Below are 22953 nucleotides of genomic sequence, written 5' to 3'. Positions count from 1 at the left end.
GGACTTTTAAATGCCTCCCGGACCAGTCATAAATTGCATGTGTCTGCTGCTTTGTTCTGTAATTTCATGAGTAAATAATAGCTTCTGTGAGAGAAGCTGCAGGAAGGAGATCTACTGGATGTGCCTCTAGCCTTCGAGATGGCCTGGGGGCGGTGGTGGGTGCCTCCGGTCCTCTCTTCAATCTGGTAAAGCCCTTGCCAGGCTCACTCTCACTCTCTCACTTTCTCTCTCCACAGCAGGGAAAGCAGAGCCTGAGCGGTTGAAGCAAGCAAGAGGGGACTAGAGTCCCTTTTCTCTCAGTCACAACAAAAGTAAAGACTGGGCAGGGACGTAGGGATACCACAGCGTTGTCGTCTAGCTTGGATTTTGTTGGTCTCTCAGGTTGGGTGTGAGGGGGATGATGATGTCGTCTGCCCTACCTCCACATCTCCAGGAGGAGTGTGTGCTGGCCTCAACAACCAAACCAGCAGGAGATGCAGGCAGGGAAAAAGAGGACCTAGGAGGAAGCAGAGGTGAGCAACTCCTGAAGCAGGGGGAGACTGGACAGGTTGGATGGACTAGCAAGTGGGTCAGCCTGGCCCAGGGGCAGGAAATCTAGGGACAGCAGACCCATCTTCACCTTCCTGGAACCGCCAGATCACCAGCTGCCACAACCCATGGTCACTTATCCACCTCCACCTTGGTCCCATGCCCATCCAGTGGAGAATGCTGGTGATGGCATCACTAATGATTGCGCCCCATGCTGCCCACTCAACCACTGGGGGATTGTAAACCACACTATAGGGTGGTATATAAACAGCGCGCTTTTTGCTTTCTGTCTTCACCTGTCTGTTCTTTTTCCTGCCAGTTTTGTGTAAGGACAATAAGCTATGGAGGAAATCCAACTGACTGTTCTCCGCAGTCTTCTAAGATTGCGCCAGCTGGTGCCCATATGGTGCCCAGCTTAAGCAGAGTCCTGACTGGTTCATGCAGAATTCTGAGTTCAGGACTAACCTCTGTGAATTTTTCAAACTTTTGGTGGAATTTTCTACACACACTTTCAGTTCCAGGGGTATATGAGACAGAAGGTGCCCTGGTACTTTTCCTGAACTGATGTTGAGAAACCCTCCTGTTCCAGGCCAATGTAGTCTTGCATTTGCAAGATATTGGCTAACTGTTCTCTGCAGTGAGTTCAGCCTTGTTCTCATGTTCAATTTGCCAATGTTAAGAAACATTGTCTTCAGGAATACCTGCGCTGGTCCTATTTGCAAACATAACACACCCGCAGCATTTCACTATTGCATTCCAGGCATTTTCAGAGGATGGGGCTGGTGTTTGGGCAGACCAAATCTTCTTCAGCCTGGCCATCATTTTACTGCCTTATTCCTTACATATGCAGTAGGTTTTAGGGAAAAGTCATTTAATACTTGAGCTGTTTTATCCTCTTGTGTTGTTCATTTCTCATTCCATTCTGTAATGTTCTTTCTCCTTGAATGATCATTTTACTTTTGTACTTGAGATCCGAGTTGTTTGGTATTCTAGGGAGGTCTACTTCACAGTTTCTCTTGACATTTCTGATGTTCAGCTGTAATTGCCTAACCTCCTCCCATTTTTTTCCCCTGGCTTCTCTCTTTACTGGAGTGAATTATTGCCAGTTAATTGTTCACGCCTCAGGCCCAGCTCCTGATTGCACATGACCCTTTGCTGACATCTCCTTTGGGTGGGTAGTATTGACTGGTCTGTTCATAAAACCTTGCCTATCAAGCAGCTTGACATATCTGTATTGAGGGCACATTTCTGTTCCATCCCTAATCATCTACTGCCCTGTAAATCCAGACCTTATGAACCTCTTTGACTTTCAGAGTTTTGACTTCTGAGATTGGAATGTTACCTTGCTCAGCGACTCCTCCAGTTCTGTGCCCATCAAATCTAGGGATAATACCTGCTTCTATTACTTCAGAGTTTTATAGACCTGTCAATGGCTTTGCAGTGCACAATCAAAGGAAGAATATCTGTTTTTGGAATTATGCTCTTGTATATTGGTGCAGCTGTAGCTCTGGTCAGGCATTAGAATATCCAGTTTCCTCAACAAAGGGGACTGCTTATTCCTGGCCTCTCCATCATCACTTTCCTCACATGGTGACCAATTTGTTTAGATTCCAGAAGAGATGGATTTTCAGTCTTACGTAGTGCCTGTTACGTACATGGGCAGGAACCTCTCCTCTTCAGTTCATTTGGTTGGTGCCTGAAGAAAGCAACAACAGTGGAGCTGTGCACAGGTTGGAGTGGTTGCCTAGAATGGTTGCTAAAACAGATAGGTGGGATATATACTGTATTGAATAAATAAATAAATTAAATCAATTTAAATGTTAAAAAATCAGATTTTTTGACAATTTAAATTTAAAAATCAATTTAAATCATGATTTAAAGGAATTTGATTTTATAAACGCATTGATTTTATAAGGGGATTGAAAATAAAAACCGCCAACATTATAATACCATTGCAAATCATGATGATAAGGCTTCACCTGGAGTATTGCATTCAGTTCTGGTCACCACACCTCAAAAAAGACATTGTGGAACTGGAAAAGGTGCAGAAGAGAGTGACTAAAATGATGACTGGACTGGGGCACCTCCTTTATGGGGAAAGGCTATAGTGTTTGGGGCTCTTTAGAGAAAAGGAACCTGAGGGGGAAAATGATTGAGACGTATAAAATTATGCAGGGCATGGATAAAATGGACAGAGGGAAGCTTTCCCCCCCTCTCATGCAATACCAGAACCAGGGGACATCCGCTACAATTGAGTGTTGGGAGAGTGAGAACAGATCAAAGAAAATATTTCTTGACCCAGCATGTTGTTAATCTGTGGAACTCCTTGCCACAAGATGTGGTGATGGCATCTGGCCTAGATGGCTTTAAAAGGGGATTGGACAGTGTGAAGTTTACCACATGGCCCCTGCTTGTTTCACCAAACAAAGAGCTCACACTACGTATCCCACCAGCTGACACCAATTGTTATGCACCCCTCACGTGTCCCCAGGTTGTTTCGCTAGCCTGAGGCGCACGGCATGTTAGCTCCTTTCTGCTGCCACCAGTTGACCTCTGTCAACACCCTTTAATTAGAAAGATTGAGGTCCAAGCTGAGTATAAAGTTGAACCACACAGGTTTATTGATTATAGTTTGCTTAAGCAGGTTTTTCACAGACTTTAATGTAATCCTTAGATTAGTAATAACTTGTTTCACCTGTAACACTCTTAGCTCTCTGTAAGCTCCACATTCTTATCTCCTAACTCTGCCACACTCTCTAACTTCTACTTCAGTCTCTCTTCTCTGGCTCTCTCTGACTGAACTCCCCAGACTCCGACTCACCTCTCCCTTCTGGTTTGTCTGGCTCCGCCTCCCAACAGCTCCCATTGGTATATGCAAATAATCTCCTGCATGAGCCAAAAGCAGGGTGATCTGCACAGACAGATTCCTGGAGGAAAAGTCCAAAGCAGGTCACAAGCCATGATGGGGATGTGCAACCTCCAGGCTTAGAAGGAAGGTACATCCAAATGCCAGATGCAGGGGAGGGGCATCAGGAGACAGGGATCTAGTTGTCTCTTGTGCTCCCAGAGGCATCTGGTGGGGCCAGCACGAGATACAGGAAGCTGGACTAGATGGGCCCTTGGCCTGATCCAGCAGGGTGCTTCTTGGTTTCTTATTTTTATCCACCTTGGATGCACGTTGGCATTCCCCCTCTAAGGATGCTGAGGAAAGTAGGTATTCCAACACCTCAGCGGGGCTATTATCCAAGTCTGAAGACAATGCTGTGCTTGTGGACAAGCTGAACAGAAAGCATGAAAAGAGTCCTGCTGGAACATGGCAGAAGTCCATCTAGTTTAACAGCCTGTTTCCCATGGTGACTAGCCAGAAGCTTCCTGAAAGCCAGCAAACCAGGGCATGAAGCCAAGGGCCCTCTTGCACTGTGCTGAGAAGTCCATAACTGCTGAACAAGGAGGCCCCATTTAGCACTCATGGCTAGTAGCTTTTAAAATTCAATGAGTAGTTGTGCTTCACGGCAGTGATCTCCATGAGCTGATTGTCCATTGAGATAAAATACCACCTGCCAATCAGTTTCTATCTAGGTTGTGGAAGAATTTTGAGAGAGAGTGGGCAAATGTGAGTTGACTCAATAAGTGGATGTCAAACATCAGATCAGAAATCAGTAGAAGATATTTTGGAACGGTGACAACAATAAGTCAAAAAGGCATACTATGATATGTTTGGAATTATTAATGCCTTGTGAGGAGGATGCCATCACTGATGCCCCAATGAACAGGCCATCTCCCTGATACTGTGGAAAGAATCACCACTCGTTCAGCAGTAGATGAGTGGAACGGGTGCCCAGGGAATCCAGGGACGGAGGACCCAAGGCCCGGGAGTCAGGAACCCAGACAGAGGTTCCGGGAGAAGAGGCACCTCCAGAGAACCTGAGTGAGGTAGAACGCTTTTTAAAGGAACAGGGTTCAGAAGGTCTCTGGGATCTGGGGGATGTTAAAGATGATTTGGAGGCAGGAGGAAGAAGATCCACACAAGAGCAGGAGAAAAACTTGGAACAGGACATCCAGACGGGGAACCTCTTGCTGGATATGGTAGTGGAGGAGGTGGTAGACGAAGGGGTCTGGGAAGACACTTTAGAAGAACCTCAGATGGGATTGGGATAGATTCCCCAGGAGAAAGAGGTCCTGGGGAGACTGGGAGTGTATATGTAAAGGAAACCCTTAGTACAATTAAGGGTACTCTGTGCTGAGGCCAAAAGGCACTTGAACCTTCAACCCCACCTCGGCCCAATTATTGGGAGGGAAAGGGAATGTTGAGAGCAGAGGCATCGGCAACATGAAGCTTACCCAGTGAGTGCACAGTCACCCATTTGCAGTGGTGGAGGAGGCAAATGCCTGAGGTGGGACATCCCACCAGCCTGGAAGTATCACCATTGCCCTTGGTGTGAGTGCATATAAACCATCTGTGTTGCAGCCATGAGGGGATGGACATCATGAAGTGTCCCATTAATGGTAACCATGTGTGAAACTGTAGCAGTAAAGGTAACTGGAGGACTTTTGAACTCTATAAAGTACCTGCAGGAAGTGAAAGGAATGTCCCAAAGGTGATTTCTACTGGTCTGTTTGTTTCCCCTGTCACAATTGAAGTACCCTATTTTTCGCACCATAAGACGCACTTTTTCCCCACAAAACAGGGGGGGGTGGAAAGTCTGTGCGTCTTATGGAGCGAAGAAAACAGATTATATTTTCCTGTTTTCTTCTCCTAAAAAATTGGTGCGTCTTATGGAAAGGTGCGTCTTATGGAGCGAAAAATACGGTAACTTCTGTTAGTGTTGAACTACCTCAGTAATCATCTGTGGAGTTGGGGATGGAGGACGGAAGTCATGCTGAAGCAGCCAGGGCTGGCGGGTTTCACATGGACTTAATCTGAAATTGTTTTGCTTGTGATTTATTATTATTATTATTTAAAATTCTGTCAGGAGAGACTAACTTCCCTCAAATCTGTCATTTTGTTGGGATGTAATCCCCTTGTTTCCCCCCCGCCCCAATAGGTTTATGCCTGTGGACTGAATGGCCTTCCTGACCAGCAAAGTGCTAAAGAAATCATGACTATTAGAGATATAACTTCTCTCAAGACATTTCACTGGAAATTTCTCTAACCTTTGAAGTGTTGTATTAATCCAGCCCAAAATATCTGAAAAGGACCTAAGCTGCGGAAGACTGTTTTACACCACAATAGCACCTGTGTATCAAAAACCCTTTTCCATGTACATTTATGCCTAAATTTGTTGCAGCATTTTGTGTAGATTGAGCCTCTGAGAAATGTTAAAGGTGAAAAATAAAGGATGGTGAATTGAGACAGCCTGCATATTAAATTCACTTCCTGCTGTTTATGCATTCTGTATCACAGTGCTGACATGTCGGAGGTCATTACCAGGGGTCCCTATCACTGCCATATACAGTATCTTTCAATCTCAGGTGTATTTATCTTCTAGTGCCTTTGCAAATTACAAATGTGAGTTTATTTGGCGAATGTATCCCTTCTACTGCTGTCTGCCTCAAAATGAATGGCCATTGCTGTTTTCTGTTTCTTAAGGTATCCTGAAAGAAAATCAGTTTTTTCATGTAAGTGGGTAGTACTTTAGACTGTGTTGTTAGACAGGAGGGGTGGTATTGTGTTTTCTAGTTGATAATGCAAGGAAACCCTCATGTTTTATGCATGCGTGTATGTGTGCACACACACTGTAAAAGGTGACTCTGAAATTCTTTACAAATACCATGTTGATTATTGGCCTCAATTCTGTTCAGATAGGGAAATGAGATGACAATTTGTCAAGTGTTAATGCAATGTGCAGTTTGTATATCAACTTCTCTGAGCTTGGAACAATTACTCGTTTTTTGGGGGGGCTATCACTTCCAAAATTCCCTAGTCAACAGCCATGAGGTTCTTAGAGCAGGAAGTCCCAAAAATACAATTCGACGAGAAAGCTGTCTCTATTGACCTGCTTCTTGGGGAATAAAATCTTTTTGTACTTATGCACTCGATCAAAAAAGTTAAAAGAGAAAGAGGAAAAAAATACCAGTGGCTGATTTAGCAGGTGTGATGATTTTAACAGTGTACCTTAACACTTATTACATAGTAATATATTTTATCCTTAGTCATCTCTAACCATTTCTATCAGTGGGACATCTGTAAGTGTTTTAAACCTCTGTTGGAATAGAGGTACTGACAACACTTGCACCAAAAAATGAGGACAAGAAGGTGATTTAAACACAAAAGATTCAAGATGAGAGGCTCGCAATTCTTCCAGTAGAACATATGCCTTGCATGCAAAGGTTCTGGGGTCAGTCCCTGCCATTTGAATGAAGGGACCTGAAATCATGGCCTAGAGACCATGGAGAATCTTTTCCAATAAGAGCATGGGATATTTAGCCTGATGGGCCATTCATTCAATAAGTCATTTCCATGTGTACATAAGAAAACCAAGAAGGGAAGAGATGTCTGTAGGCTCAAGCATACAGTTATTTTATGTAACAGTAGTCAGGAACATCAGCACGCAGTCTGAAGTAGCATTTTAGAGATCCAAATTCATACTCTTGCCAACAGATATAAGAAAAATCTCTTAACATGTCCGAGTTGTAACTTCTGGGGATCTCTTTCTTCATCTGAAGTACAGTTGAAAATGTCCCATGCCTGGGCAGGAGATGACTTTTTTCCACATACCCTGAGCACTCAGTTTTTTTATGGGTTTCCATGGAGATTTTCATACACAGGAGGGAGGAAGTAGTAGATGGTGACATGGCAGGACCCTCCATACTTTCAAGGGACTTCCAACGGATGCCTCTAATACCATTGCCAACCCCCTGGTGGCTTTTTGTGGTAAAGCAGGGATTTGAACCCCAGTTTCCAGAGTCCAAAGGCCAGCGTTCAGGTTAAAGCATTGCACTGGTTGACTTTTATGCCTTGAGATTTGGACTAAATTTTGCTGAAATTGGTAAGACATTGAAAATTAATGAGGGAAAAGAAGAGGCTATATCTCGGGGTAGTGTGGTGAAATAAGCTGTGGAAGGAAGTAACATTAATTCCTTTTTTCAGCACTTGTATCTGATGTCATGATGAACCAATTTTCTTGGAGTGGAGTAAAAGCAATAATCCCAACTCATTTCCTATTGACGCTACTCTCTTGGCTTTTTTTTACCACCAAAGCTTTATCCTTCTTCTTTTCCATCAAAACAAAACACCTTCTACTGGTTTTCTTTAAAACAAAAGGCTGTCTTATTTAGCCCTTCTAATGTCTGTCCGAAATATGAGGTTGTTGAGAAATGGCCAACAAACAGCACCAATTCTTTGAGCTGCTAGGGAATCCTAAGGAATGTGAGTACGATTGCCTAGGAGGCAAGAACTCTTAGCTATCTGGCAATGTTATATGCCAGACACATCCAACAGATAAATGCAGGTAACAACTTGGGCCAGTGTTCAATGAGGCAGATCCACTGATTAAACTATTTCTGTTAGTGCAAAGGGGGTGATCCCCTCTCTCTGCTGCAGCCCCTCTGCCTTTCTGCTGTGGAGGGGTGGAAAGCTCCCTTTTCAGGCCCGGCAGGGATCTGCAGTGCAGGGGGTGGGGGTGGGTGTAATTTTCTGTCCCACAAAACATTAGTAGCTGCGATGTTGAATCTAGGCTGTACATTCTCTAGAACAATTCCAGTGCTTTGGAGAGGCCACAGAGAGTCTTTTCCATCTGAAAAATATAGATGGCTCAACAATGTTTCCTTAGGATGTTGGATTCTTCTTCAATGAAAATTGCATTTGTGATGATTTACTAATTCCCTGTATTGAAACTGTGGGTTTTGTTTTTAATCACGGACATCTTGATGGAAAAAATTATTTTGTCTTACTTAACATATATATGACTCCTGGAGGACTTTCTTCTTATGGGGCAGATTGTTTAAATTGTTGTAAATCAAACAGCTGAATATGCAATCATCTTTAGGATCTCCCAGCGCGTGGAGGCCAGCCGGACACAGCTGCGGGCCATTGATGAGAGAGTCACTCTTGCTCAAGCCAAAATTGAGAAGATCAAAGGCAGCAAGAAGGCTATCAAGGTATTGGATGATTGCTGGATACTGGGCAGGTTAGAAATATTTCAATAAATATAATAAATACATTTGTACTGGAGGAAACATTTCCAGAGGCATGTTAACTGCTCAGAGAGTTGTGACTGTTGTGTAAATAATACATGTAATAAATTAATAACTTCATCTCTGTGTTTCTCTCCCAAGGTATTTTCCAGTTCCAAATACCCTGCTCCAGAAAGGCTGCAAGAGTACATCTCCATTTTTGCAGGGGCTAAGGATCCAGATGCCCAGAAACGGCCAAGGCGCAAGATCCAAAGCAAACACCGGGCCTTTGAAGAGAAATCCCTGCAGGTAGAGAGGGAGGCAAAAAGAAAGCATAACTCCCCCCCCCCTCGGTAGTGTGGTAGTAATGTGAGGACTTTGTTTGGGTGGCGTAGCTTCCAGGAGCTTCAACAAAGCAAAATGTTGCCAAGAAGAGAATTATTTACAGTGGTGCCCCGCATAGCGATGATAATCCGTTCTGAAAAAAACGATCGCAAAAAACGTGTCGCTATGCGGATTCATCGTTAAACGGGGCGCTCGCTATGCGGGGCTCCACTGTATTATCTTTTATTTGATGTATCTCCTGCCTTTCCTCCAGTGAGCTCAGGGCCCCTTACTCTTCCCCACTTTATTCTCATAGCAAGCCGTTGAGGAAATCAAGGTGAGGGTGTGTGGGTGACCCAAGGTCACCTCTTGAGCTCCATGGCCAAGTGGGGATTTGAACCTACATCTTCTGAGTCCTAGCTCAAAACTCCAGATAGGCCTCTAAGAGACCCGGGTCATTTCAAATAGTGAGGGCCCTTCACTTTTGGGCGAAGAAGGTTGAAAAATATTGTAATATAAAAATGGCATGTGAAAAAAAAAAGTGAAACACTATGCAGTCTTGGAGATGAGGCCCCCAGATAAAATGAGACCCCCACCTAAATGGCCCTGCAGACCCTGACTCTGGTAAGACCTGACTCTGACCCAAGGTTCTCTCTAAGGTGTGGGGCTGCAGCAGTGTCCGTGACTCTGCCCCTTGCCTTGCAGCTTTCCTCCTCCTCTGCACACTCACAGCGAGTATTTCCAGCCCCTTTGGTTCTGATCACAACGGAACCCCGCAAGAGCGTGGAGACCTATCCAGCAAGGCTGAAAATTAGAGGGATCCTTGCTCTAAGGGCCATGTCACACTTTCATTTAAAAAGAATTCTACCTTCTTTGACCTGCAGCCTTAAATACTTGTAAACCAACTAGAGTGTGCATTTTCGTATGCATGCAGATAGGTTTCTGTTCATAAGAACCTAAGAAGAGCCCTGCTGGATCAGGCCAAGGGCCCATCTAGTACAGCTTCCTATATCTCACCGTGGCCCCACCAGATGCCTCTGGGAGCACACGAGACAACTAGATCTCTGTCTCCTGATATCCCTCCCCTGCATCTGGCATTTGGAGCTACCTTCCTTCTAAGCCTGGAAATTCTACATATCCATCATGGCTTGTAATCTGCTTTGGACTTTTCCTCCAGCAATCTGTCCTATCCCCTTTTAAAGGCATCTAGGTCAGATGCCATCACCACATCCTGTGGCAAGGAGTTCTGCAGACTAACACACTGGGTAAAGAAATATTTTCTTTTGTCTCTTCTCACTCTCCCATCATTCAACTGGAATGAATGTCCCCTGGTCCTATTATTGTGTGAGAGGGAAAAGAACTTCCATCTAACCACTTTATCCATCCCCTGCATAATTTCATATGTCTCAGTCACGTTTGCATGTGGATGTTTTCATTCACTGATTTTGATGCCCCAAAACACCAGGCAACTGCCATGTTGGAGCTCAGCCTTCTAACCAAATCAGGATCCATGTGGAGAGGGGGGAGGAGGAAGAGGAGGGAGGCTCCTGCTTCCTCTAGCAGCTCTACACCTCAGTTTTCAAACATGAGCCAAGTACAGTGGTGCCCCGCATAGCGAGGTTAATCCGTTCTGGATTAACCTTCGCTATGGGAAAACATCGTAAAACGGATCAAAAACCCCAATTGGAACGGATCAAAAACTCCAAATGGGCCCAAAACTCACCGTTCTCCGATGTTTTCCCTTCTTCTGGCGGCCATATTGGGTGTACCGGTGCCCATTTTTTGTGTTCTGGCGGCCATCTTGGGTGTACCAGTGGCCATTTTTTTGTTCCGGCGGCCATCTTGGGTGTTCTGCCGGCCATTTTTGTTCTGGCGGGCATCTTGGGTGTACCAGCGGCCATTTTTTTGTTCCAGTGGCCATCTTGGGTGTACCGGCATCCTTTTTTTGTGTTCCGGTGGCCATTTTGGAGCCACAGAACAGCTGTTCCCCCATCGTAATGCGAGCGTGCCCTCGCATTAGCGATGGGGAAATCCGCATCGCAATGCGGATTCATCGTTCAACGGTGCACTCGTTATACGAGGCACCACTGTACAGTGGTGCCTCGCACAACTATTGCTTCATACAACGATGAATTCACACAGCGATGGGTTTTTTTGAGGAATTTCCCCCATCGTTTAACGATGTTCTCTATGGGGGAATTTCACTTAACGATGTCCCTTTTTGCTCATTTAAAAGTGTCTTAAAATGTTTGAAACCTGTTTTAAATGCTTGGATTCCATAGTGCACCTTGTGAAACATGTGCAAACTTAATTTGGTTTTGTTCTGAGTCTTCATTAATTTTTGGTGATTTTTTAATTTTCCCCATTTAAATCAATTGAATGGACAGTTCAATGCATTTAAATAGGGAAAACAAAAAATCACCAAAAATTAACGAAGACTCAGAACAACACCAAATTAACGAAGACTCAGAACAACACCAAATTAAGTTTGCATAGGGTTCAGGAGGTGGGCTAACGATTGCAAGCATTTAAAACATGTTCCAAACATTGTAAGACACTTAAAAATGAGCGAAAAGGGACATCGGAAAGGACTTCAAAAGCACTGAAGCCGGCTTCAGTGCTTTTGGAGCTCTTCCGTTTTCGCTCATTTTTAAGGGTCTTACAATGTTTGGAACATGTTTTAAATGCTTGCAATCATTAGCCCACCTCCTGAACCCTATGCAAACTTAATTTGGTGTTGTTCTGAGTCGTCCTTAATTTTTAGTGATTTTCTGAATTTTCTCTCATTGGAATGCATTGGACGGAAAGTTCAAAGCATTCCAATGAGAGAAAATTCAAAAAATCACCAAAAATTAAGGACGACTCAGAACAACACCAAATTAAGTTTGCATAGGGTTCAGGAGGTGGGCTAACGATTGCAAGCATTTAAAACATGTTCCAAACATTGTAAGGCACTTTTACAGGAGCGAAAAAGGACTTCGCAAAGCCATTGAAATGTACTGTATTGAGTCGGCTTCAATACATTCCAATGGAGGAAACATTGTTTCACTCAACGATGTTTCCTATGGGTTTTTTCACTTAAAGACGGCAATCCGTTCCAATTGGAACGGATTAACCGGTTTTCAATGCATTCCTATGGGAAATGGTGTTTCACAGAACGATGTTTCACACAACGTTGATTTTTTTGGAACCAATTAACATCATTGTGTGAGGCACCACTGTATACTGTTGAGTAGCTCCATTTGTGTAGTTGGCATAATGCCATCAGATGCAGCAGATCACTGCAAATCAGAGAGTTCCTTTTTTTTATTTCAAGTGTTGTGCAGTTCACATGCAGTGCTACAAAGTTGCAAATACTCCAAAACTGAAAAAGGAACTGTTTAATTAGTGGAAATCTGCCAGGGCCATTGTGCAGGCAGGGCAACGCAACAGGATACTAGCTTGTGTTTAAGGGGAACATAGAAGTCCTTGGACAGTTTATTTGAGGTTTCTCCTTAAGGAGACCAGCCTCTTATTTGTGGGGCTCTCAGTTGAAGTGCCCGAGCCCCATAAACCACTAGAGGTAAACTCCAAATCCATTCCTTTTGGTGTATGACTTAGAATGTAGCTGGTAGTTCTTCCAGCACTTAGGATTCCCTAGTGGCTGCTGTGGAGCTGCTGACAAATACATTGGAGTGGCAGACAATATAGCTCAGCAATAATTGCAGTTGCTTCTCCCCCCACCCCGAGTGGGTTGCTGTCGTAGCTGGGGGAATATGCCATTCCCCAGATGAATACAAGATACTCCTGTGCTGGCATGTAGCGAGAATCCTTCTGGGACTTGGAACATAACAGAAGAATCTCTTTCCAGACAAAGAGGTTCAGCTAAACTGCTTCTGGGAACCCACTTACTCTCTTTTCTACAGAACCCAAAAATAAAGCTGCCCTTGAATAATTCAGTGTGCTGAACTTTCCTGCAGTCTAATGGAAGCCCAGTCTGTCACAGTTAAAGTGGCATGAATATTTCAGGCTGGCCTTGGTATTCATGGCGAGATGAGCTGTGGGGTGTTTGGAAGGTTTATTAGCCCTCCAAAAGTAGGGTTGTGGCCAGCTGCTCCCCTAAGCCTCCCACTGGGGCTATAGATAGTTCAGCCCAGCAATGATATTTTTTTACAGAGAAGCTGGTCAACCAAGATTGAGTGCTTAGCCTTCAAAGCACACAAGGCGCCTGCATTTAAAAGGTAGTTCTGGGTCTCTAATCATCTTAGAGATGCAGAGCTGGAAAGGATCCTATGGATCACTGTGTGCAGCCCCCTGTTAAGGAGGGAATCAAACTCACAGCCTACGGCTCTGCAGCCGAATACTTAAACCACCGAGTGTGACAGCCTCCTTTCACGTCACAAAGGAGCTGCCACGTCACTCTCACACCCTCACTTTATTCACACTGCCACCAACCATTCCCTCATAAAACTCTTCAGACAAAAGTATGATTTTTAAAATAAAAACTTATGTTTATTGATAATAACAAAAGGAATGGTAAATTACTATAATAATTAAAATAAAAGGCAATCAGTATAATAAAGTACCCACACACATACTCTCTCGCAGACCTTCACTCTCTATATATAGCACAGTACTCCACAACCTGTACAAGCCCTAACTCCCTAAGTCCCTAACCAGACCCTATCAAGTCCCTATCTGACTCACACCTCATTCACTCCCCCTTAAATACCTTAGCTCCACCCTCTTAAGTCCCACCTCCCGTCACACTACTGGCAGATGACATACAGCCACAGCTATGACGGGCAGATGATGTCACCGCTACCGTAACACCGAGCTATCCAGCAATTCAAACGCCGCTGATCTTGAAAATGGCTGTTTTGATATGACTATCTCAGCATTTATTCTTATTAGGTCTTTGGCCCTTATAACCCAGTATTATCTACTGACACCAGTTCACCAAGATTTCAGACAGAAGGCTTTCCAAGTCTTCCTGGAATTTTTTGAAGATAGATCCAGGCAATGGAAGCTGGGACATTCTCGCCCCAGAGTGTCCAGTTCACGCTAGGCAAACAGCCTGCAGGATCATAGGCAAAGTCATCAGGGACGTCAACCTGTTGCAGATGTTCAGAAAGAAAATTGTTTTGGTAAAAGCCAAGTAGAGACAGATTTGCAGTGCTTCTCCCTCAGGCTTTGATCCACTCCAGTGGTACCTGTTGGCAATCTCCATATGCTGCAGCTTGGTCTTGCTTACCAAGGACAGTCCTCATTATTTGCTCTTTTGTGACACCTTTAAGAAATAATTAGCATGCGTTCCCATTCTACAGTTTTCAGCGCTCTGTACTTGGTGATCTAGGAGCTTACTTCCCAAAGATGGGAGATGGTTGCACTGTTACAGCGTGTATGGGATTTGGAAGCCTTAGGCAAGATGTTTCCTCTGCCTTACTGCAATAATCCCAGCCCAGCTGCTTGCTGCTCCCTTTAGACCTAGTTGGACTCTCATCTTACTGGAGGAGGGAAACTGAACATGTAGCACCAGGAAGGAGGAACAGCGTCAGAAGAGCCATGAAGTGCCATGGATTGACAGTGGGCCTGTACCAGGTCAGGGGTTGTAACAGTTGTCGAACAGTTACCTGATCTCCCTTTTCCACAGCCATTATTTGATCACATAATATTCACATAAGCTTGAATACATTTACATACTGTGTCGTTGTCCTGCATTTGGAACAGAATCTTCATACAATGGAAGAGTGGTATGTAGTAGAAGAACAGGAAGTTCAAAGGAATAAGAAAATGCGTTTATTTATTTTTATTTTCAACTATTTGTATGCTACCCGATTTAGTGCAAAGCACTAAACAATGTTGTAAATAATCCTCATGCCAACTGCTAGCCCTGACCCACCTCCCCACCACCCCAGTCAAATCCTAAACAACCCAACTTCAACCAAATCTCAATTCAAAATCGTAATGATATACTGTCAAATCAATTAAAACTAAAATTTCTTGGATACAGAGTACTCTAGAAGTGCTCTAGACCAGTGGTCCCCAACCTTTTCGGGACCGTGGACCCGTTGGGGGGTGCGGGCTCTGTGCCCATGGGGCGGGGGCACCCCGTGCTCATTGGTGGGTGTGTCATGCTTGCGGGTGGGCGTGTTGCACTCACTAGGTGGGAGGCAGAGATCCGTTTCCACAGCCCAGTGCCAGCAAGCGCACAGACCGGCACCGGGCTGCGGATTGGGGTTGGGGACCCCTGCTCTAGATTATAGTTTGCCCACATAGGCTGTTTCTTTTCCTTCAAGACATAGCCGGGAATCAAACTCCCAGTCTCTGGCTCCACAGCAGGTGCTCCAACTCACAATTATTAGCATATCTTAAATTTCTTTTTTGAAATGTTAAGATGAATATTTCTCTTGGTCTCTCCCATCTCAGTGGCTGAAATCTGTGGTTCAAATTGTAGAACAGGGAATGAAGGGTTGTGTTTGCACTGGCATGGTGACACCTGCCCTCCACCCATGATGATCAATGGCCTAGCTCAGCGATGGTGAACCTATGGCATGCATGACACAGGTGGCACGCAGAGCCCTTTCTGTGGGCACGTGAGCCATGTCACAGGATTGCTACTCCCCTGCCCCCTGCACAGCCAAACCTGAGGAGGAGGCTGCAGCTGCAGTGCTGTTGCTTCGGCAGGAGGATCCAGAGTGGGATCTCGAGGCACCTCCGTGCCCGGGATTCCCCCTTCCACCACCACTTCTGGTTCTGCCACCGCTACTTCTGGTTCCGCCGCTATGCCGCCCGCTGGGTGTTTTTTTTTTTTCTTTTTCTGTTTGGGCAGACAAGCCCAAAAAGTTTCACCGCCACTGGCCTTGCCCCTTTAGAGGTTCCCTAGGTGAGAGAACTGTCTCTCCGGCAGACAGTAGGGAAGGAATAAGATGGTTCTGCAACATACTGTATCAAATACAGGAGCATGTTGGGGAGGGCCCATTATTATCTTCCATTGTCCACGTTGCATGGAGATTCTGGGAACTGAAAACCAAGAGATATGGAAAACAACAAAAATCTAGTGCTCCTAATGAGTGATGGGCTTTTCCTCTTCCACTTGATTTTGCCAGATGATGGCTTTAGAGAGCTCCTACGTTCCTCACAAATGGGCCAAGGACCCAGCTGTTGCCCTGAATGCTAGTCTTGCCTGAAGTGTTGACTGTTGCTCTGTTGTTTGTGTTTTGTAGGAGAAGCCAGAGCACTTCCCGTTGTGTGTCAGCACAAAAATTCATCACGAAGATGATGCCGAAGAAGGCCTTGGCAGTCTCCCCAGGAATATTAGCTCTCTTAGCTCTCTGCTGCTCTTCAATACCACCGAGAACCTGTAAGTCTTGCCTGGAGATGGCTGTTCTGTGTCAGTTCTGAATGGATCTAGATGCCTGGTGTATTATTTCTACAGCGGTCTTATCTACTCTGAAGTGCAGGATGGTCCCTATGCCCTTACTCCCTTTTTATCAGTAGGAAATGAGTTATATCCACTCATTTGAAGCTCAGCTTTGCGCTCCTAGCCTCGGAGAAACCCTTCATCTCTCTCCCCCTCTGTGCTTTTCTCCAAAGTCATTCCTCTTTTTCGTCTTCAGCATCCCATGAACGTTGAACTTAGTAGTGTATTAAACACATGCCATGTGTTAGAAAGCAGTGTGACCAGTGGGTTTGCATCTCAAAACACTAGGAAACGTCAGGAAAAACAATAAAGTAGAAGAGTGGATGGCATTTGATCAGGAGAAAGGAAACCTGAGTACACTGGCACCATTCTCCGTGAACTTGCACATTTTGCTATACCGTGGAATGCCTTTGAGTTAGAGCTTAGAAAAGTTACATTTTTGTACCACCGTTCCAAGAGTCCACCAACAAGCAAGGACCAAAACGCCCAGGGCTCCTGGCAATCATGTTCCATAAAACTAACTCTACTTCAGATCACTCTGTCCCTCTCAGGCTCTGTCACTGGTGCAATTTTATGAAACTTTGAGGCCCAGTGGATTGAATGTGAGCTGGATTGTGGGCATCTACCTCTGGCTTGACTTCTTTGGGCAAGTTGTAATCTATTCTCCTCATATTTTCATTAGTAAAAATGGAAGTAATGACCTAGCTAGTAATTCATAAATGAAACAAATGTTGTTAGAAAAAGAAGACCTAGATAAAATTCAGATATTCTTCTTTTGACTTTGAGTAGTTGCTGAGTCGGTGCCTTCAGGATTTTTTTAAAAAAGCTTTATTTTTTTCCCCTGTCCTTTGAGGTGAATCATTTTCAAGGTAGTTTATCAGATAAAAATTTACAGCAATAAAATATGCAGTATTATGAACTGAAGTGACACAAAACAAAACAGAGCCTTGTCTTTTATTTCACCTTTCCTTGAAACTGGCTTTGGAAGATAGCTCACAATAGACTGAGGAGAATCTATAAATCAGCCATTAATCTGTCTAATTAATGTGGAGAAGGGAAAGATCAGTGAATTTCATTTTTAATTGCGCATTTTGGAAACCTGTTGATTGAATCTGCACAGAAGGATGGTGAAATACTGGTAACGGGAGAAGACTTCCCCCCCCCCCCCGGCCAACGCCAGGTTAGCTAATTGTAGCAGGGATGGGCAGCTTCAGTAAGTCCAGTGGCCAATTTTCTGCCCCTCCAAGCTTCCAGGAGCCACCCAGACAGCCAAAATACAACAGACTTGGATTAGCAACCAGCTCATTCTCAGTCTTAAAACATTGGTAGTATTTAGTGTGAATTGGTGTAGTATTTAAAAGCACCTTTTTATTTAAAAGCTGCTTCCAGGTGTACCATTTTTCACCAAAGGGGAAATGGGAATTGTAGAATCAGCCTTCAGGGTCACACTTGGCCTGCCTTGTGTGGCTTCATGTACAGGAGACTGATAAGATTGTCCCTTCTCCTCTCTCTCTCTCTCTTCCCTGCCCCAGCTATAAGAAGTATGTTTTCCTCGATCCTCTGGCTGGAGCAGTAACCAAGACCCATGTGGCCCTGGTAACAGAAACTCAGGAGAAGCTCTTTGACGCCCCACTCTCCATCACCAAGAGGGGGCAGCTGGATCAGCAGGTAAGCCATTCAGGTCAGGGCAGAGGGAGAGGACCCGACGCCCACGTCGATCATCGATGCCCCAAGGATCGCTGAGGAAGTTATCCTCACAACCACCACACTGTCACATAAGCCAAATCTTCAGCTTTACTGATACCGGCACTTGAACATCAGCTAATGAGCTTAGGATAGAGAACATATTAACTATAGAAAGAGGATGAGCAGAAGACAGAAGCAGCTGCAACAGTTGGCATGGTGTAGATAAGATTAAAAGACAGTGCAAGGTCTTCCAGATCGCAGCTCAGTGTGGCTACAGGATGCTGGTCTAGACAGGACTAAAGGTTCTCTCTAGGATAGCCAATAAAGTAAAATGCAGATGTATTCTCGAAGGCTTTAATGGCCTGGATCCAATGGTTGTTGTGGGTTTTTCAGGCTGTTTGGCCATGTTCTGGAGGTTTTTCTTCCTAACGTTTCACCAGAACACAAGAGTTTTGACTCCTGTCCTCTGAAGATGCCGGCCACAGAGACTGGCGAAACGTTAGGAAGAACAGCCTTCAGAACACGGCCAGACAGCCCAAAGGCACAAATGGTGTCCCTCAGAGGTAGGAATCTTCTTAAACAAAAGGGACACCTTTGAAAGAAAGTAGGTGCCATAAAAGGCGGGGGGGGGGGGGGAAGGGGGGGAAACAAACGAAAGTCCTTCTTCTTTCTCTTACTTTTTTTTTAACAAAAGGAAAAACAAAAACTCTTATAAAAGGTGCTAAAAGAGAAAGAAAACAAACAATTATTCTACTTGCGTTTACAGAATGAGAAGGAGCTCTAAGAAATGAGACCTCTTTCAGCAGCGGAAAAATAAGAACTGAGGTAACTGTTAGGGCGGGTGGACCATGAGGTCCTGAGGGGAGGAGCCAAAAATGTTACTTTAAGCTCTAGAATATTCTGAGGCCTCTGCGCAAGCACAGATTTAACCCATTAATGTGGATTCACAGAGGCCACGAAGAAGAACCTACAACAACCATAAAATGCAGACATTATGACTTATGGAAGGGAAATTGTAATGGGTGAAGCCTTGTGGGGCTTGTGTAAGGTTTGTGAGACTTGCTGCATCTAATTGGCAAGGTGCCGGGACACACTTTGGTTGCATAACTGTGTGCCCCATAAGTTTTGTCAACTAGCCACAGTGAGTTATGCAAGCCTTCCATGAACAGCAATACCATACAGTTTCAGCCAGTAGGTGTAAATTGCAAAGCTATGAGGGCAATACTATCAGTGAAACAATGGCCTGTTGAGGCAGAACAATCTTCCTCTTGAAGACACCAATTCCTGCTTCACTTTTTTTCTGTGAGGCATATTATTTCCCTGAGCAACCCTATTTTGTACTTCAAGCAAGAACCGAGTGGTATTATGTGCAATCTTAAAGAGCCTTCTTATATTAAATAGCATTTTTATATGGTAACAGTGTGCTATTAGCATATGTGTTGAAAATTTTTGTTCATCATGTCCCTTTATGCATGTCTCCAGATTAGGAGAACAGAGATGCTTGAGTTCACTGCTTTATTGTTGTTGTTACATGCGATCAAGTTGCCTCTAATTTAGGGTGACCCGATGAGTGAGAGATCTCCAAAATGTCCTGTCCTTACCTGCCCCGCTCAGCTCTTGCAAACACAAGCCCAAGACTTCTTTTAGGGAGTTCGTCCATCTCATATTTGGCCTTCCTCTTTTCCTGCTGGCTTCCACTTTTCCCAACATTATTGTCTTTTCTAGAGACTCCTACCTTCTCATGATATGCCCAAAATAGAACAGCCACCATTTCAACATTGTTGCCTCCAGTGACAGTTCAAGCTTGATTTGTTCTAGGACCCATTTGTTCATCTTTCTTGACAGTCCATGGTATCCACCCAGATCTGCTTTTTTACTAAAATGTCTTTTTCCATGTTTCACCCACCTGAATAGAACACTCACAAATGTCTATCTGTAACCGTGTGACTTGTTTTTTGTTGCCATCCCCCCTCCCCCCCCAAGGTGGCTGAAAACTATTTCTATGTGCCAGATCTTGGGCAGGTGCCTGAGATTGATGTGCCATCCTATCTTCCCGACCTGCCCGGCATTGCTGCCGATCTCATGTACAGTGCTGACCTCGGGCCAGGCATTGCCCCTTCGGCACCAGGAGCTCCTCTACCAGAGCTGCCCAGCTTCAGCACAGAGTCTGCGGTGCCTCTGCAGCCAGGTACATCTCCCACCAGCTTCCTTTCTGTGCGGGCGAAGGGGGCGACCAAATAGGAGAGTGTGAAGGGAGATGGGCCGGCTGTATAGCCATAGCCATCCGTGTCTGTGCCAGAGAGGCTGTGGTGAGCAGTTTGTTCTTTCCTCCCACCTCCGGGAGACAGGAGAGGCTGCTGTTAAAGGTAGCGCTCTCTACACGACAGGGAGAAGGGAGGAGAGGAGAGAACACAAATAATGTGAGCACATTCAGCTCAGTTTGGTACCCCACACAGAGGATGAAGAAAGGGCTGGTTTTGCTTTGCACTTTCTAGCTGTCATCCAGAGACAGGCGAAGAAATGGGGCTGCCAAATCTACCGGCTGCTAATCCATTTTAAGTGGGAAGCAATGACTGGAATCTGTGCCACAGTTTTATAGAATTAGACCTGGCGCATCTCTCATTGTCTCCCAAGGTTTCTGTGAACACCTGGAAAAAAATTATTAGAGGGAACTGGAGCTCATCCTGTTCTTAGAGGTTTAGAGTAGCAGTGGTGCCTATCTGGCTGGCGGCTAATAAACTAGCTGTAACTTCATTTGACTGCAGGAGGGCCAGGCCATTTCCTTGCATGAGTTAGTGCTGTTGTGTTATTTTCCATAAATGATGGGCTAGGATGATGTTCTGGAAATACAGGGCCAGAAATGACTCCCTGCTATGTTTGCTGTACTGAAATTTGCAGAACTGAAAACTCATCAGCACCTGTGTGGGATGAGACATAAATCTCAGCAAATAAGCTTGAAAGTTGACTCCGTCTTTGTTTTCCGTGTATTGAGATTCCTTTCTCTCCATTTTTCAGGTTTTCCGGAGGGTGCACCTCCTCCCCCACCCCCTCCCCCTCCTCCTCCCCCACCGCCTGAAATACCAGTCGGTGCCCCACCACCCCCACCTCCTCCCCCTCAGGCCTTGCCAGTGACTCAAGGGGGTGAAGAGACAAACAATGCCCTGCCATCAGGTAAAGCTGAAAGCACCACAGCAGGGAAATTAGAACAGCCAAAGAGGTGCTTATTCCATAATCTGTGGAGGATTTAAAAATAATCATTTATATAGCAGTTTTGAGTATTCAGAGTGGTTTTCATGCTTCATTTTTTTCCATACTTGATATTTTTTCACTAGAATTCTGTAAGGTAAGTTCATATTAATATGCCCTGCATTGCAGAGGATGGAGACCGCAGCTTAGAGAGACAACATTTTGCCTAAGATCATCTTGTAGAGTTATAGCAGAAGGCAGGTGCCTTGAGTTGCGAACTTAATTCATTCAGGGATGATGGTCGTAACTCAAAGCACCATTTCCCATAGGAATACATTGAAACACAATTCATCTGTTCCAGCTGTTTCTTGGTTCATGTCTCAAGGTGCTGGTTGTATCTCAAAGCAGTAGTTCCCATAGGAACTAATATGCAAAAATGGTCAATCCATCCACTAGGGGGAGATTGTTTAACCTAAGATTAACCTCTAAGGTTAAAAAAAGGCAGGAAAGGAGGGAGGGAACAATGGAGAAAAGCAGCCTCTTCACTGACCAATGGTTAACTGAAGGACAAAAGGAGGGAAAGCAGTTCAAATTCCCAGCCGTTTTTCCGTTTGTATCTCAAAGCGCCGGTTGCAAGTCAAAGCAAAAATTTGTGACCGGAGCTGGTCATAACTCAAATTGGTCCCAAGTCAAGATGTTTGTAAGTTGAGGCACCACTGTATTCACAGCTCCGTTTCTGTTAAGACACCAGACAACCGCAATTTGCAGTACCTAGCTCAGGCAGTTTGTCTTTGCCATTAAAAGACCTGCCTTTCTTGAAGTGCGCATGGAAAGCTCAGGAACATCAATGTACCCTCTCTGAAACATGTTAGAGTCTATCTAGATCAGCTTCCAATTCCAAGAGGTCAGCCAAGTGTCCCCCAGGAAACCTGCAAGCAAGGGTATGTTGGCACCCACCATTTGGTAGAAGTACATAAAGCTTCTAACAGGCAGGTTTCATTTAGCTATCTTGCCTAATTCCACTAATAAAGCTATCTTTTGTGGCCATTGTCCATGTTATGCTATGGAACAGCATAAAATAGAATGTGGAAAGCCAAATATAGCAAATGCTTGCTATCCTCATGGAAGCCAAACAATGGCTTGAAAGATATAGCTTACTGACCTTTGATATAAAACAGCAGCACTTAGATGGGAATCCTGTACACCCAACGTTGATATAAGCATAAGATTATTGGCAGGTAACCTTGCTAAATATTTGTTAGACCCCCATCTTTCTCTTTCTTTCTTTTCTCTCAATGCAGCTGCCCTTCAGGGGGCACCAAAAGAAGTAGTGAACCCATCAAGTGGCCGGGCCACTCTGCTCGAGTCGATCCGGCAAGCTGGTGGCATCGGGAAGGCCAAGCTCCGTAGTGTCAAAGAGAGGAAGATGGAAAAGAAAAAGCAGAAGGAGCAAGAACAAGGTGCTGTTTGTCCTTTCAGGTTTCCTATTTTTAGGGTTTGTTGTTATTTAGCCGTTAAGTCGTGTCTGACTCTTTGTGACCAGAGCACGCCAGGCCCTCCTGTCTTCCATGGCCTCCTGGAGTTGGATCAAATTCATGTTGGTATCTTTAGCGACACTATCCAACCATCTCGTTCTCTGTCGTTCCTTTCTCCTCTTGCCTTTGCACTTTCCCAACATCAGGGTCTTCTCCAGGGAGTCTTCTCATGAAAGA

General features: G+C 44.7%; 1 protein-coding gene across 8 annotated transcripts in view; it reads left to right on the top strand.

Annotated features, from left to right (window-relative positions):
- WASHC1 (WASH complex subunit 1) overlaps nucleotides 1-22953 on the top strand; it is a 64351-nt gene that overhangs the window by 32849 nt on the left and 8549 nt on the right. For 7 of the 8 annotated variants that reach the window (XM_078376286.1, XM_072999899.2, XM_072999894.2 and 4 more), the window contains 7 exons: nucleotides 8517-8628; nucleotides 8806-8952; nucleotides 16173-16309; nucleotides 17902-18037; nucleotides 20039-20243; nucleotides 21071-21226; nucleotides 22543-22701. In XM_078376286.1, the coding sequence (XP_078232412.1) occupies nucleotides 8517-8628; nucleotides 8806-8952; nucleotides 16173-16309; nucleotides 17902-18037; nucleotides 20039-20243; nucleotides 21071-21226; nucleotides 22543-22701 (1052 nt within the window). Of the gene's footprint in view, nucleotides 1-8494; nucleotides 8629-8805; nucleotides 8953-16172; nucleotides 16310-17901; nucleotides 18038-20038; nucleotides 20244-21070; nucleotides 21227-22542; nucleotides 22702-22953 lie in introns of all 8 variants that reach the window. The other variant, XM_072999898.2, reaches the window with a different exon arrangement.

The sequence above is a fragment of the Pogona vitticeps genome, chromosome 5 (assembly GCF_051106095.1).
Source record: "Pogona vitticeps strain Pit_001003342236 chromosome 5, PviZW2.1, whole genome shotgun sequence".
Lineage (NCBI taxonomy): Eukaryota > Metazoa > Chordata > Lepidosauria > Squamata > Agamidae > Pogona > Pogona vitticeps.
This window is presented reverse-complemented; position numbering and strand designations above follow the sequence as displayed.